The 13,514-nt window shown below is 69.2% G+C and overlaps 2 protein-coding genes across 2 annotated transcripts; both read left to right on the forward strand.

Moving 5' to 3' along the window:
• The first annotated feature begins 218 nt into the window (after positions 1 to 218).
• NABP2 (nucleic acid binding protein 2) lies at positions 219 to 2,469 on the forward strand. Its single transcript, XM_062597492.1, has 6 exons — positions 219 to 352; positions 429 to 567; positions 651 to 722; positions 1,496 to 1,577; positions 1,731 to 1,797; positions 1,895 to 2,469. Exons 1-6 carry the CDS (start codon positions 274 to 276, stop codon positions 2,077 to 2,079), a joined length of 624 nt encoding a protein of 207 aa, XP_062453476.1. The 5' UTR covers positions 219 to 273; the 3' UTR covers positions 2,080 to 2,469.
• Positions 2,470 to 3,606: 1,137 nt separating this feature from the next.
• Positions 3,607 to 8,058, forward strand: SLC39A5 (solute carrier family 39 member 5). Its single transcript, XM_062597110.1, has 9 exons — positions 3,607 to 4,073; positions 4,723 to 4,915; positions 5,042 to 5,216; positions 5,730 to 5,899; positions 5,989 to 6,277; positions 6,350 to 6,550; positions 7,493 to 7,573; positions 7,647 to 7,837; positions 7,909 to 8,058. The coding sequence occupies exons 1-9, from the start codon at positions 3,607 to 3,609 to the stop codon at positions 8,056 to 8,058; spliced, it is 1,917 nt and encodes a 638-aa protein (XP_062453094.1).
• Positions 8,059 to 13,514: the final 5,456 nt, after the last annotated feature.

Below are 13,514 nucleotides of genomic sequence, written 5' to 3' on the forward strand. Positions count from 1 at the left end.
CGCGCGCCGATTGGCTGCCGGCGGAGGCGGCCGCGGCCGCTTCCGGGAATGCCCGCGGCGGCGCCGCTGCGGCAGGTCCGCGGGGCGGCGGCGGCGGGAGCGGGCGCCCCCCCCGGCGGCGGAGCGGGCGGCGGAGCGGGCGGCGGCGGCGCGCGGCCCGGCCCGGCCCGGGGCCTCCCCGGCGCCTCCCCGGCGCCTCCCCGGCGGCGCCGTCCCGCCCGCCCGCGGCGCCGCGCGTGAGGGCAGCGCGCGCGCGGGGCCCGCGGCGGCGCCATGAGCGCCGAGACGTTCGTGAAGGACATCAAGCCGGGGCTGAAGAACCTCAACCTCATCTTCATCGTGCTGGAGACAGGTGGGTGCGGCCGCCGGGGCCCGCGCCGCCCGCGCCGCCCGCACGGCCCGGCTCCCGCGCCTCTCCCGCTCCGCAGGCCGCGTGACGAAGACGAAGGACGGGCACGAGGTGAGGACGTGTAAAGTGGCCGACAAGACGGGCAGCATCAACATCTCGGTGTGGGACGACGTGGGCAACCTCATCCAGCCCGGGGACATCATCCGCCTCACCAAGGGGTAGGCGGGGGGGCGCGCGGCCCGGGCGGCCCCCGCCGCGCCCCCCGGCCGCCCCTCACCTCCCGGCCTGCCTCCCCTTCCAGCTACGCCTCCGTCTTCAAGGGCTGCCTGACGCTCTACACGGGGCGCGGAGGCGACCTGCAGAAGATCGGCGAGTAAGGAGCGGCGGGACGCCCCGGCGGGGAGCGGGCAGGCGGCAGCCGCGGCGGGGAGCGGGACGCCGCGGCGGGGAGCGGGCAGGCGGGCAGCCCCGGCGGGGAGCGGGACGCCGCGGCGGGGAGCGGGCAGCCCCGGCGGGGAGCGGGCAGGCGGCAGCCGCGGCGGGGAGCGGGACGCCGCGGCGGGGAGCGGGACGCCGCGGCGGGGAGCGGGCAGGCGGCAGCCCCGGCGGGGAGCGGGACGCCGCGGCGGGGAGCGGGCAGGCGGCAGCCCCGGCGGGGAGCGGGACGCCGCGGCGGAGAGCGGGCAGGCGGGCAGCCCCGGCGGGGAGCGGGCAGCCCCGGCGGGGAGCGGGCAGGCGGGCAGCCCCGGCGGGCAGGCGGGCAGCCCCGGCGGGGAGCGGGACGCCCCGGCGGGGAGCGGGACGCCCCGGCGGGGAGCGGGCAGGCGGCAGCCCCGGTGGGGAGCGGGACGCCGCGGCGGGGAGCGGGCAGGCGGCAGCCCCGGCGGGGAGCGGGACGCCGCGGCGGGGAGCGGGCAGCCCCGGCGGGGAGCGGGACGCCGCGGCGGGGAGCGGGACGCCCCGGCGGGGAGCGGGCAGGCGGGCAGCCCCGGCGGGGAGCGGGACGCCCCGGCGGGGAGCGGGACGCCGCGGCGGGGAGCGGGACGCCGCGGCGGGGAGCGGGCAGGCGGCAGCCCCGGCGGGCCGGCTCCTCCCCGCCCCGCTCTCCCCGCCGGCGAGCGCCAGCGCGCCTCTCTCCCCTCCCAGGTTCTGCATGGTTTACTCCGAGGTGCCCAACTTCAGCGAACCCAACCCCGAGTACGTGGCGCAGCAGTCGCAGAGCAAAGGCGTGAGTCTGATGGAGCCGGCGCCGCGGGGCGGCCCCGCGGCGGGCCCGGCCCCGCTGTGCTGGGCCCTGGGGCGGGGAGGGCTCCCCCCGGCCCCTGGCGCACCGCCGGCCCCTGGGTCCCTGGCACACGGGGCGTCTCCGTCTCCTCTGCAGGCCCAGAACGAGAATGCGAGCCCAGCTGCGTCGCAGACCAGCCAGGGCCCCTCCACAGCGTCCCCAGGTAGGGAGGAGGACGCCAGACCCCGGGGGTGCCGGGCTCCCCTGGCCCGCTGTGCCAGCGCCTTCACCTCTCTGCTCGCCTTCTGCTCTGCTTTCAGCCCCCGACAGCCAGAACGGGAACGGGCTGAGCACGGGGGGCCCTGCGCACCCCCCCAGCGCCCCCGCGCACCCCCCCAGCGGCCGCATCACCCGCAGCCAGCCCAGCCACCCGGGCCCCGGCGCCGGCTCCGCCGCCGGCCCCGTCAGCAACGGAAAAGAGACGCGGCGGAGCAGCAAGAGATAACGGGCCGGACCCCCGCCGCCCCGCTCCCGCCAGGCGCTCGGCCCCTGGCCTGCGACGGGGGCCCCCGGCCGCCCGGCCCCTGCCCCCGCAGGGTCCGCTCTCGGCCCTGAGCCTGGGGTCGCGGCGCTGGCTGGGCCCCAGTACGGCTCTGTGGGGTGATGGGACGGCCGTCTCGCCCTGGCTCCCCGGCCGGCTGGGCGTGGGGTCCCCGCGCAGCACGGGGCTGAGCCGTGCGGCCGCTGCCACAGTCCCTGGGCCCCTCGGTGGTGTCGGGGGCTCGCGGCCCCCTGCCGCCTCCCCTCCTGCGCCCGGCCACCGCCCGCCGGCATCCGCCCCGGGGCGGGCGGCGAGGACCTGTCCAGGAGTCGGTAATAAAGGTTTTGCCTGCTGCCTGCGGCTCGGCTGGTCGCTCCGTGCGCGGCGCCGGCCCTGTGGCGGGGCTCCCGGGCCCCCCTCGCCCTTTAAGGCCCTCCCCGCGCAGCCCCTCCCGGGGCCGGGGTTGAGCAACGCCTGGGTGACCCTTGGCCCCCCCCGGTTCAGGCGTAGCAGACGGTGCAGCCACGGCGTGGGAACGGGGGGCCGGTCCCCAGCGTGTCCCCCGGCCCCCTCCTGCTTCGGCAGCGCCAGGTGAGCCGCGGGCGCCCCGGGGTGGGGGGTGACGCTGGGGGGGGGGGGGCGTGGGCATCTCAGCACCAGCCGGCTGCGGTGACAAGCTGGGGTGGGGATGGTGTCAGCCCCACACGGCTGGCTGGGAGCTGGAGAATGGGCCCAGCTGGCCAAACTGGGCCCCACTGGGCTGCAGGTGGGTGTGTTTGTGGGTGCGCCGCTCCGGGGGTTGGGGTGCGCGCGCGGGGGCAGCCGGCCTGCCTTGGCCGTTATCTCCCCGCCCAGTGAAACATTAACTCCCCACACAAAAGTTGGCCCCGTTGCAAAATCTCCCGTCAAGGACAAGTGTCACCGTGTCGTGTCCCGTTCCCCCCCCCCCCCCCCCCCGGCACCCCACACCCTGCCTGGTCCCACGGCGCCAGCGTCGCGCCGCCGCCCGCCCACGGGGCCGGACCCCGGCGCGCCGCCCCAGCGGGGACACAGGTCCCCGGCCGGGACCCTGAGTCGCTGCCGGTTGCTTCCCAGCCCTCCCGTGGACGGACGGACAGACGGTGGGTGCGCGCCGCGGCCTCCGAGGGGGCTGCGCCATGCTCTGGGGCCGCTCGGAGGGGAAACTGAGGCACGGGGCCCGATGGGCCTGCTGCGCGGGGACGCCGCGGGGACGCAGCCTTGCCTCGGCGCTGGCGCGGTTCGGGGCAGCGCGTTTGGCCCCCGGTTTGGGGCGTGTTGGGTTCCCAGGCTGGGGGTGCAGGGTGTCCCCGGGGGGGGGGCACATCTGGCCTCAGCGGCGCCGTGCTGACCCCGGCGCCCCCCTTTCCCTCCCCAGGCTCCTCGGGGGACCCCCCCGCCGCCTCCGGCACCCTGCCTGCCCCGGGGCCGCGGGACGCAGGCGCCCGGGGTGGCTCGGAGCCCGGCGTCCCCATGGGCCCCCGCGGGCGCCTCCTGGCCTGCCTCTGGCTGCTGGCGCTGCCGGGGGCGCGGGGGGCGCCGGGGGGGCTGCTGGCGCTGCCCGAGGACGCGGCGCAGGAGCACGGCTACTACCTGCGGCAGCTCTTCGGGCAGTACGGGGCCAACGGGACGCTGCCCTTCGAGGGGCTGGCGCGGCTGCTGCTGAGCCTGGGGCTGGGCCGGGTGCAGGTGGTGCAGATCCAGCACGAGGAGCTCGGCCACGGCCACGTCAGCCACCTCGACCTCCTCGAGGTGCAGGAGGACAAGCACCGCCACCGCCACCCGGCCTGGGAGCACGGCGGGGCCGAGGCCAGCGCCCCGCCGCCCACCGCGGCCCCCGCGGCCTGGGGGCGCCCCGCCAGGTACCCCGGACCCGGGGCGTCCCCCAGCTTCCCAGGTCACCGCCCTGCCCGTCCAGTTGCACCGGAGCCTCCCGCAGTGCACGGGAGCGTCCCCCATCCTGGCTCCCCGGGCACCCCCCACTGCACCGGAGCATCCCCCACCCCCGATGCTCCAGAGCCTGCCCCATTGCACCGGAGCATTCCCCACTGCACCGGAGCGTCCCCCACCCCCGATGCTCCAGAGCCTGCCCCATTGCACCGGAGCATTCCCCACTGCACCGGAGCGTCCCCCACCCCCGATGCTCCAGAGCCTGCCCCATTGCACCGGAGCATTCCCCACTGCACCCGAGTGTCCCCCACCCCTGATGCTCCAGAGCCTGCCCCATTGCACCGGAACATTCCCCACTGCACCCGAGTGTCCCCCACCCCTGATGCTCCAGAGCCTGCCCCATTGCACCGGAGCATTCCCCACTGCACCGGAGCGTCCCCCACCCCCGATGCTCCAGAGCCTGCCCCATTGCACCGGAGCATTCCCCACTGCACCCGAGTGTCCCCCACCCCTGATGCTCCAGAGCCTGCCCCATTGCACCGGAGCATTCCCCACTGCACCCGAGTGTCCCCCACCCCTGATGCTCCAGAGCCTGCCCCACTGCACCGGAGCATTCCCCATTGCACAGGAGCATCCCCCATCCTGGCTCCTCTACTGCACCATGCACCCTCCAAACCCCCCCCCCCTTGTTTCCCACAGCCTGGAGCCCCCCTGGAGCAAGCAGGGGGTGAAGATCTGGAGGGAGCCAGCACCCTCCGAGCCCCCCGGCTCCAGGGCCACCCCTGGGAGCCGTGGGGACCCCTCGGCGCCCTGGCGGGACCAGCCCAGCCTGAGCCTGCTGGGGAGGGTGCTGGGGCTGGACCACTCCGTCTACGGCCACCCGCACGAGGACGTGAGCCGGGGCTGGGGGCTCGGCGCCGTGCCGCCCGCGCTCAGCGCCCTGGGGACCCCCCGAGGGACCCTGCGCCGGGGCGCTGCGCCCCCCCCCCCCCCCAGCGCCCCTCCCGTGCCCCCGCAGTGCCTCAACGTGACGCAGCTGCTGCTGAATTTTGGGCTGGCCTCGGTGGCCCGGCTCACGCCGGAGCAGTTCTCGCTGCTCTGCCCGGCCCTGCTCTACCAGATCGACAGCCGCGTCTGCATCCAGCACAGCGACGAGGTGACGCCGCCACCCCCGGGGGGGGCCCTGTGGCCAGGTAACCCCCAGCCGGGGCCGACCCCGGGACACCCGCCCTGACCCCCCCACCCCCCCGCCCCATACAGGGACCCCGCGTTCCCCATCCCGGCATCCCGTCCTGCATCCCCCCCCCCATTCCCAGCCCTGTCCTGTAACCCCTGTCCCCATCCCACATCCCCCCGCCACAATCCTGTCCCAGCACCCTGGCCCCATCCTGACACCCCCGTCCCCATCCTGCATCCTCCCACCATGGCCCCGTCCCCATCCCACATCCCCCCGGCCCCATCCCACATCTCCACAGCCCCGTCCCTGTTCCACATCCCCCCTCATCCCCATCCCGACACCCCTCGTCCCCATCCTGCATCCCCCCATGACCCCATCCTGGCACCCCCCCACCCCCCATCCCCATCCCGACACCCCTCGTCCCCATCCTGCATCCCCCCATGACCCCATCCCGGCACTCCCCGTCCGCATCCTGACACCCCCCCCGGCCCGGCACCCCCGGCCCCGCCGGCGCTCACAGCGCCCGCAGCGCTGGGCTGGGGGCTGCTGGCCGTCGCCTTGCTCAGCCTGCCCTCCGCCCTGGCCGTGCTCCTCGTGCCGCTGCTGAGCCGCGGCGCCTTCCGCTCGCTGCTCTCCTTCCTGGTGGCGCTGGCGGCGGGGACGCTCTGCGGGGACGCCCTGCTGCACCTCTGGCCCCACGTAGGTACCGGCCCGGGGGAGCGGGGCGCCGGGGGTGCCGGGGGCCCCGGCGTCCGGGCGCCCTGAGCCGCCGGCTCGCTCGCCCCCAGGCCCAGGGGCGGCACGCGGAGACGCCGGCGCAGCTGGGGGCTGCGGAGCTTCGGCAGGGGCTGGCGGTCCTGGGGGGCATCTACCTGCTCTTCCTCACGGAGCTGCTCCTGGGGATGCTGCGGCGGCGCCGGGAGGCCGCGGTGAGAGCCGGGCGGGCGCCACGGCGGGCGCGGGGACCGCAGGATCCTGCTGCGTGCCCGATGCCCGGCTCTGCTCTCCTCCAGCAGCGCAGGGCAGCGAGCAGCTGCCCCCCAAGAGAGACCCCCTGCTCGGCTGCCCCGGCACCAGGTAAGGTCCCGGCACCCGCCCCGGCGCCCGCCACCCCCGGCCCCCGCACCCACCACAGTGCTCCCGCCGCAGGGGCCGAGCTGCGGCGTCTGACGGCCCCCGAGCTAGAGCTGGGCCTCCCCGGGGCGGCCGAGCCCCATGGACACCCCCACGGAGACCCTCATGGACACTCCCACGGCCCCATGCTGCCCTCCAGGCCAGGGGCCACCGACTTTGTCTGGATGGTGGTGCTGGGGGACGGGATCCACAACCTGATGGACGGGTTGGCCATCGGTGAGGACATGGGGACGCTGCATCAGAGCACAGGGACGTGGTGGCAGAAGGACACGGTGCACAGTGCATACGGGAAGGGTGACAGAGGGACACATGGTGCATCGGGGCACAGGCACATGGTGGCAGAGGGACACGGGGTGCATGGGGACACGGGTGCAGGGCGCATTGGGGCAGGGTGGCAGAGGGACACGGGAGACATGGGGACTCGGGTGCAGGGCGCATTGGGGCAGGGTGGCAGAGGGACACGGGAGACATGGGGACTCGGGTGCACAGTGCATTGGGGCAGGGTGGCAGAGGGACATGGGAGACATGGGGACTCGGGTGCAGGGCGCATTGGGGCAGGGTGGCAGAGGGACGCAGGGTGCACGGGGACGCGGGTGCATGGCGCATTGGGACAGGGTGGCAGAGGGACATGGGGACTCGGGTGCACAGTGCATTGGGGCAGGGTGGCAGAGGGACATGGGGGACTCGGGTGCAGGGCGCATTGGGGCAGGGTGGCAGAGGGACACGGGGGACATGGGGACACGGGTGCACGGCGCATTGGGGCAGGATGGCAGAGGGACATGGGGGACTCGGGTGCAGGGCGCATTGGGGCAGGGTGGCAGAGGGACATGGGGGACTCGGGTGCACAGTGCATTGGGGCAGGGTGGCAGAGGGACGTGGGGTGCATGGGGACGCGGGTGCATGGCGCATTGGGGCAGGGTGGCAGAGGGACACGGGGGACATGGGGACACAGGTGCACGGCGCATTGGGGCAGGGTGGCAGAGGGACATGGGGGACTCGGGTGCACAGTGCATTGGGGCAGGGTGGCAGAGGGACGCGGGGTGCATGGGGACGCGGGTGCACGGCGCATTGGGGCAGGGTGGCAGAGGGACGCGTGGGGCATGGGGACGCGGTGCCTTGGTCCCTGTAAGCCAGGCGCCAGGGCTCCTCTCCCCGCAGGCACTGCCTTCTCCCACAGCCTCTCCGGCGGCCTCAGCACGGCGCTGGCCGTGCTCTGCCACGAGCTGCCCCACGAGCTGGGTAAGTGCCGGCCCCGGGGCACCGCGCAGCCCCCGCGGCCCCCCGCCACCCAGCGCCTCCTCCCTCCGCGCAGGCGACCTGGCCGTGCTGCTGCAGTCGGGCGCGTCGCCCCGCGCCGTCCTGCTCCTCAACCTGCTCTCGGCCCTGCTCTCCTGCCTGGGGGCTGCGGCGGGGGCCGCCGTGGGGCAGGGTGCCTCGCACCTCGCCCCCGGGCTCCTGGCCGCCGCCGCCGGCCTCTTCCTCTACGTGGCCCTGGCCGACATGGTAAGGGGGTGGCGGGGGGCGGCGGGGGGTGGCCGCGGTGCCGGCCCCGCTGAGCCCCCCGCTCTGCCCAGCTCCCCGAGGTGCTGCGGGGCGCCGAGGCCGCCGCCGGCGGCTCCTGGGGCCGCTTCGCCCTGCAGAACGGCGGCTTCCTCCTGGGCAGCGGCATCATGCTGGGCATCGCCCTGCTCGAGGGCCGCGTCAGCGCCCTGCTGCAGCCCTGAGCCGGCCGCGGCCCCGAGCCGCGCGTCGGCCCCGCCAGGCCCCGCAGCGCCGGCAGCGTTCGCTGCGCCCGGAGCTTGCAGAAACGCAGCACGGCCCAGGCGGCGCCGAGCCCGCGAGCGGGGCGCCCGGCCCGGGGGCGAGTCCGAGGCCGCTTCCCCCCCCAGCCCGGCCTTCGACGGAGGAAGGACGACAGGAGAGAGGAAATAGAAGCAATAGCATTTTAATAAACATAATTGATTCAAAGCCACAATATGAATAACAGGACTTGGTCGCAGCTTACATTGTATAAAATAGATCAAGTCTGAATGCTTTTTTCTTTTTTTTTTCCTTTTTTTTTTGGATTTCTTTTTAGTTCCTTTCCCCCCCCCCCCTCCCTCCCCGAAGGTGATGCAGGATTTCTGAAAATACATATATGGAACATCCGGGACAAATTAACCGCTCACTAGGCTCACACGCGTGGGAAAGGACGAGGCCAAGAGGATAGCGACTGCGCTGGGGGTGGATGGCTTGTTGGGCTGATTTCCTTAGTTATTCTCCTACGTCTCGTCTAATCCTCGCTCCCCGGAACCGCGAGGGGGGTCGAGCAGTGCCGCGGTCCCCCCGCGCGCCCGGGAGCCGTTTTGCTCGCTCGCTCTGATTTCCTCTGCCCGAGACAAGTGCTTCGGGCGCCAGGGCCGGTTCCGGGGCTCTCCGGGGCGCCTGCTCTCGGGACAAGGGCGAGAAGCCAGCAAGCGCGAAGGGACATGGCTCAGAGTTTGCCCACCAAGGCACCCGACACCTCGAGGCCGCCGCAGCCGCCTCGGGGGGTTTCATACTTTTTTTTTTTTTTTAATATATTTTTAAATTGCACATCAAAACTCTACCCTACTCGCGGCGGGTCTCCCCGGGGCAGGGCGCGGGGCCGTCCTCGCGCCGCCCGCCCGGACCCGCCAGGCAACGCGTTTGTGCTTTAAACCAGTGGTTGAAGGAAGAAGCACCTACGGAGGGAGGGGGACGCCCGGAGCGGGGCCGCGCTCCCGCCGCACCGCGCCGGACGGACGGACAGACGGACGGAGCGAGGGCCCGGCCCCGGCGCGGGGATGCCGGCGCACCCCTCCCTCCCGGCGGGGACAGCCGCCGCGTTTAGGTCCCCCCCGCAAGAGCGCTTTCGCCCAGCGGGTCCCACGTCTCAGTGCACTGGAGGGGGGAAAAAGGCCGGGGTCAAAGTAAAAGTACCTTCAAGGGAGACGGAGCTGCGGCTCCCCGGGGAGGCGCGCGCAGCCGCCGAGCCCCCTCCGGCCCCGCGGGCGCCCGGCTGCAGCGGCCGCGGCGCCGCGGGGCAGGAGCCCGTTCGCTCCAGCGCCGCGCCCCAGCCCGCTTATTGCAAGAGGTAGGTGTGAACAGTGCAGAAAAGACAAATCAAAAAAGCTCCTCGTTTTCTAACTGCCATGAAAGCAACCCTGCCGAGATGCCCCCGCCCCGCCGCCCGGCTGGCTGATCCCGCCGCGGAGCCGCTGCTGCAGCCCGGGAGCTCCGGGTCCCCGGCGCGCGGAGCTGGCGGCCCCGCAGCGGGGGCGGGTCAGGCCCTTTGCTCCCGGCAGCGTCGCCCCCGAGGCCCCTCGGAAAGTCTCTGGAACAGCCCAAACCGCCCAAAAGCGGCGCCGGGTGCCGGGGCAGCTACTGCCTTAGGGACGCGGCCGGGGGCGGCTGCCCCGTGGCTTGGCACGGCCGCGCTCGCCCCCGAGGCCCCGCGGCGCGGGGAGCCCGGACGCTGCCCCGCGGCGAACCCGCCGGCTCGGCGCCGCGGGGCCCCACCGGCCTCCCGCACTTTATTCTTTCCTTACACCAGACCAATGAAAACAAAGTAAATCTTTCTAAACTCCTCGGAGAAGGGAAAGGCGAGGGAAAAACCCACCGAATAACTTTAAAGGACTTCAAAGGAGGCCTCGGGGGCTCGGAAAGCGCCACGCTCGCGGCGAGGCAGAGCGGAGGGCGCGGGGATCCGGGAGATCTCCCAGGGGCGCGCGGGATCCTCCCGCGCACGGAAACGCCGGCTCCTAACGCCCAGCCTTGCCCAAGGCTCGTCGCCCGCGGCGGCCGAGCCCGCCGGCAGCGGCGTTTAGCACGCGCTCCCGGACGCTGGTGCACCCGGCGGGGCCCCGACGGCAGAGGCGCCGGACGGTCCCGCTCTCGCGGCTCGTCCCCGGCGTGCGCCGGGAGCCGCAGCAGCCTGGGGCTCAGCGCAAAGCGAGTGCAGGCTGCAGGGAAAACGCCAGCGCCCACGGAGAAACCCTGACCTGCTGCAGCAGGGCAACCGGCACCTGGCTATTTCAGTGCAATTTTCTACCCCGCGCTCTCAAAACGCAACTTCCCCAGCAAGCCCCTCGGGGACGCGGGTGCCAACCGGGCGAGCCACGGTCAGTCCTCTCGCGGGAGCAGCGGGTCTCGCTCATGGCCGCCTCTGCCCGGCCCCTGCCCCCAGCTCCCCGGAGCAGCGGCACCGCGGACCCTCGCTCGAGCGGCAGCGCTCGGGGAAGGGGAAGCAGCGGTGCAGGGTCTAAGCAGCAGCATCCTCCCGGCCTCCGCAGCAGGGCCGGGGAGGGCGGCGGAGCAGGCGGCGGACGCCCCGGCTCCGAGCACCATCTCCAGCCCCCGGCCGCAGCGAGCCCTCTCCAACGCGCCGTCCAGCCTCGCTGCGCCCCAGCCCCAGCCCGCACGGCTGCGCGCCGGCACGCACGTGTGCACCCAGGTATCTAACTTAAAGTAAGCAGCTGTTTTGGTTAGTACCTTCAAGTAGGAAAAAGTGTTCTCAAGTCTAGCATCCAAAAGAGACCTCGGTTTGTTTTAATGCCCTTTGAGCCCTGCGCTCCGGCGGCGCCGGGAGCCTCCGCGCCGCCGCTGCCCAACGCAACCGAACCGCCCCGCGCCGCTTCCATCTTCCTCCTGGTCAAACCCGCCCGGGCAGCACCGCCGCGCCGCTGCCGCCCGCCCTCGCCAGACCGGCCGCGCTTCACAGTGCAAAATCCGGGAACGGACAACGCGACGGCAGCGGGGGGTCGGCAGCCGGCCCGGCGCGGCCCCCGCTCCCAGCGCGGACCTCGCCGGAGGCCCCCTGGCCCCCCTCGAGCCTCGGCCGCCCGGTAACCTAAGTGCAGAGCACCAAAGAAACCGCAGTTTTGGTCAAGCCACAGAGAATTCATTCTCCTTGGCCTCAGGGGGGAAAAAAAAATAAAAAAGAAAAATAAAGAAAGAAATGAAGAAGGAAGATAGCTAGAAAGGAGCCAGCCGGGTGAGAGCGCGGATAGAAGCAAGGCAGCACAAATGCCCATCCTTTACAGATAAAAGAGTTAAATTCCGACAGGACCAAGTGCTTTAGAAACACACAGCACAACAAACTTGGCATACTGAATTTTAGAAACATCACGTCCACTGTCACGCACCGCGGCTCAGCTAGGTCAGAGGTTTCCATGCATTTACTTTATTATTTTCAAGTTGACGAACAATATCAATAAGACTGGATCGAGTAAGGCTATTTTTCCTTTTTTTGTTGTTTTTTTTTGTTTTTTTTCCTCCTTCTCCTTTGCATCGGAAGTGAAGTCAGACAGATGCCCACACACACGGATCCGCACACGAACGCACTTGCACACACACGCACGCCAGAACACCAAGACACAGAAGAGGAAGAGTCGTTTATACCTGACTGGTGATGAGGTCTGTCCTATCTTATTCAAAGAAATGTTTATGTGCATAATATACAGAGGTGCAGCATTTACACATAGGATATTGTAAAGACACAGAGCTTGCTACAGATGCCTTCAAGTCCTCAGAGATGCATCCCCCTTCCCCACCCTGCCCTTTCTTGGGATTCCGATCGGATCCTGCCTCCACTTCACGCTGTGACTTCCAGACTTTAACTCAACAACCGCGACTCAGGCAGAGCCACCGCTCCGAGTCAAAGACCTCCTCGCAATGTCCCTCGCCTGCTCCTACTTCGGGCGGAAAGCGGCACACGCCACCCTCCGCCGCCCCAAGCACACACAGCTCTGAAGCTCCCGCCGAGGGTTCAGCCAAGTCTCGGCTTTGTTGGGTTTTTTTCTCCTTTCAACACACCCAGCAGTGCTGAGCCCAGAAAAATTCAGCCAGGAGAAGAGGTTTAAACAACTCCTTGCATTCTTGGAAAAAAAGGAAAGAAAACAAACCGAAAAAGAACGGAGGAAAAAAAGGAAAGAAAAAGAAAAAAAACCCAAATCAAACAATCCACGTGTTCGTGCCAGTATTTCAAATGGAAGGGGGTGTTTTTTCCTTTGGTTTCTTACTGAAGGCAAAGGTGAGAGTGGGCTTACAGTCTGCACGGGTCCGAGACCCCCGACATTCACAACCGCGGGGGCCTCGGCGTCCCCGTTGCTGTGGTCCCTGCGGCGGGGGCACAGGCGCCCGCCGGGGGGGGGCTCCAATCCCTTCCACTGGGCGGGGGGCAGCGGGGGGGGTCCCACCACAGCGAGTCCCCCCCGTGCCCCGGCAAACAACATAAAAACTAAAAAACTAAAAAAAAAAAAAAAAGATTGTTTCTTGGGTCTTTGTAGTTTGTTCTTTGTTTTGGTTTTCTCATTCATTTCTTACTAACACTTTATCTTGCATGCTCAGAGGAACCCCCAAGGGTCCACAGTATATACAGAAGTCACTACGACACTCAGGACATACTTGTTCCGTTTTTGGAAATTTTTCTTTGTTTTTAGTGCTACTTTCATATCTGTCAGATTCCAGCCCGGGGCCATGGTCAACAGGGCCGGCGACTACTCATCTGCATCTCGCTTTTGGTCAAGGGAACTCTCTCACCTCTCCTAGGACAGGGATCTGGGGAGGAGACGGGGTGCCAAAGGGCGGGGGAGAGATACGTTCTCCTAAAGAAAAAAGTTTCAAATTGCCTGCAGCTTGGGAATAGCAACAACAAAAAAGCAACAACCATATTCTCACCATGGTTCGCTTATTTTTGAATTCATTGAAGTGCCCGTCAAGAATAAAGCCAATCGTAGCTTCCCTGGACTGCCCTCTTCAAGGACGTTACATTCAGTGTTTGTCAGCAGTTTATATGGCTCAGTTGAACTGCAGGTCTCGCAGCCCATTTGTCTAACAATGGCAGTGCAAATACACCTTTCGAGTTGAAATGTATTTGTGCTGTTTTTTTTCTCCTTTCAAAACACAACTTCCCTTTGTTCATTCATTCCCTAGAAACAAACTTTTTTAAAATTAAAAACTAAAAATTAAACCAAAGACACTCTCTTATCCCTTCCGCTCTTGCTGCTCTCTATCCCATGGGATGCTAAAGGGAATCCAGACTCATGCTTTAACAAAAGTGCTTATTACTTGAAGCAAGTGCTTTGGACCAAGGGGGCGGAGAGAAACTTCCTTTTTTTTTTTTTCTTTTTTTTTTTTTGAGGAAAAGGGAAACGGAGGGGAAGAGCGTTGGGGAGGCGTG

The sequence above is a fragment of the Rhea pennata genome, chromosome 29, assembly GCF_028389875.1.
Source record: "Rhea pennata isolate bPtePen1 chromosome 29, bPtePen1.pri, whole genome shotgun sequence".
NCBI classification, from domain to species: domain Eukaryota; kingdom Metazoa; phylum Chordata; class Aves; order Rheiformes; family Rheidae; genus Rhea; species Rhea pennata.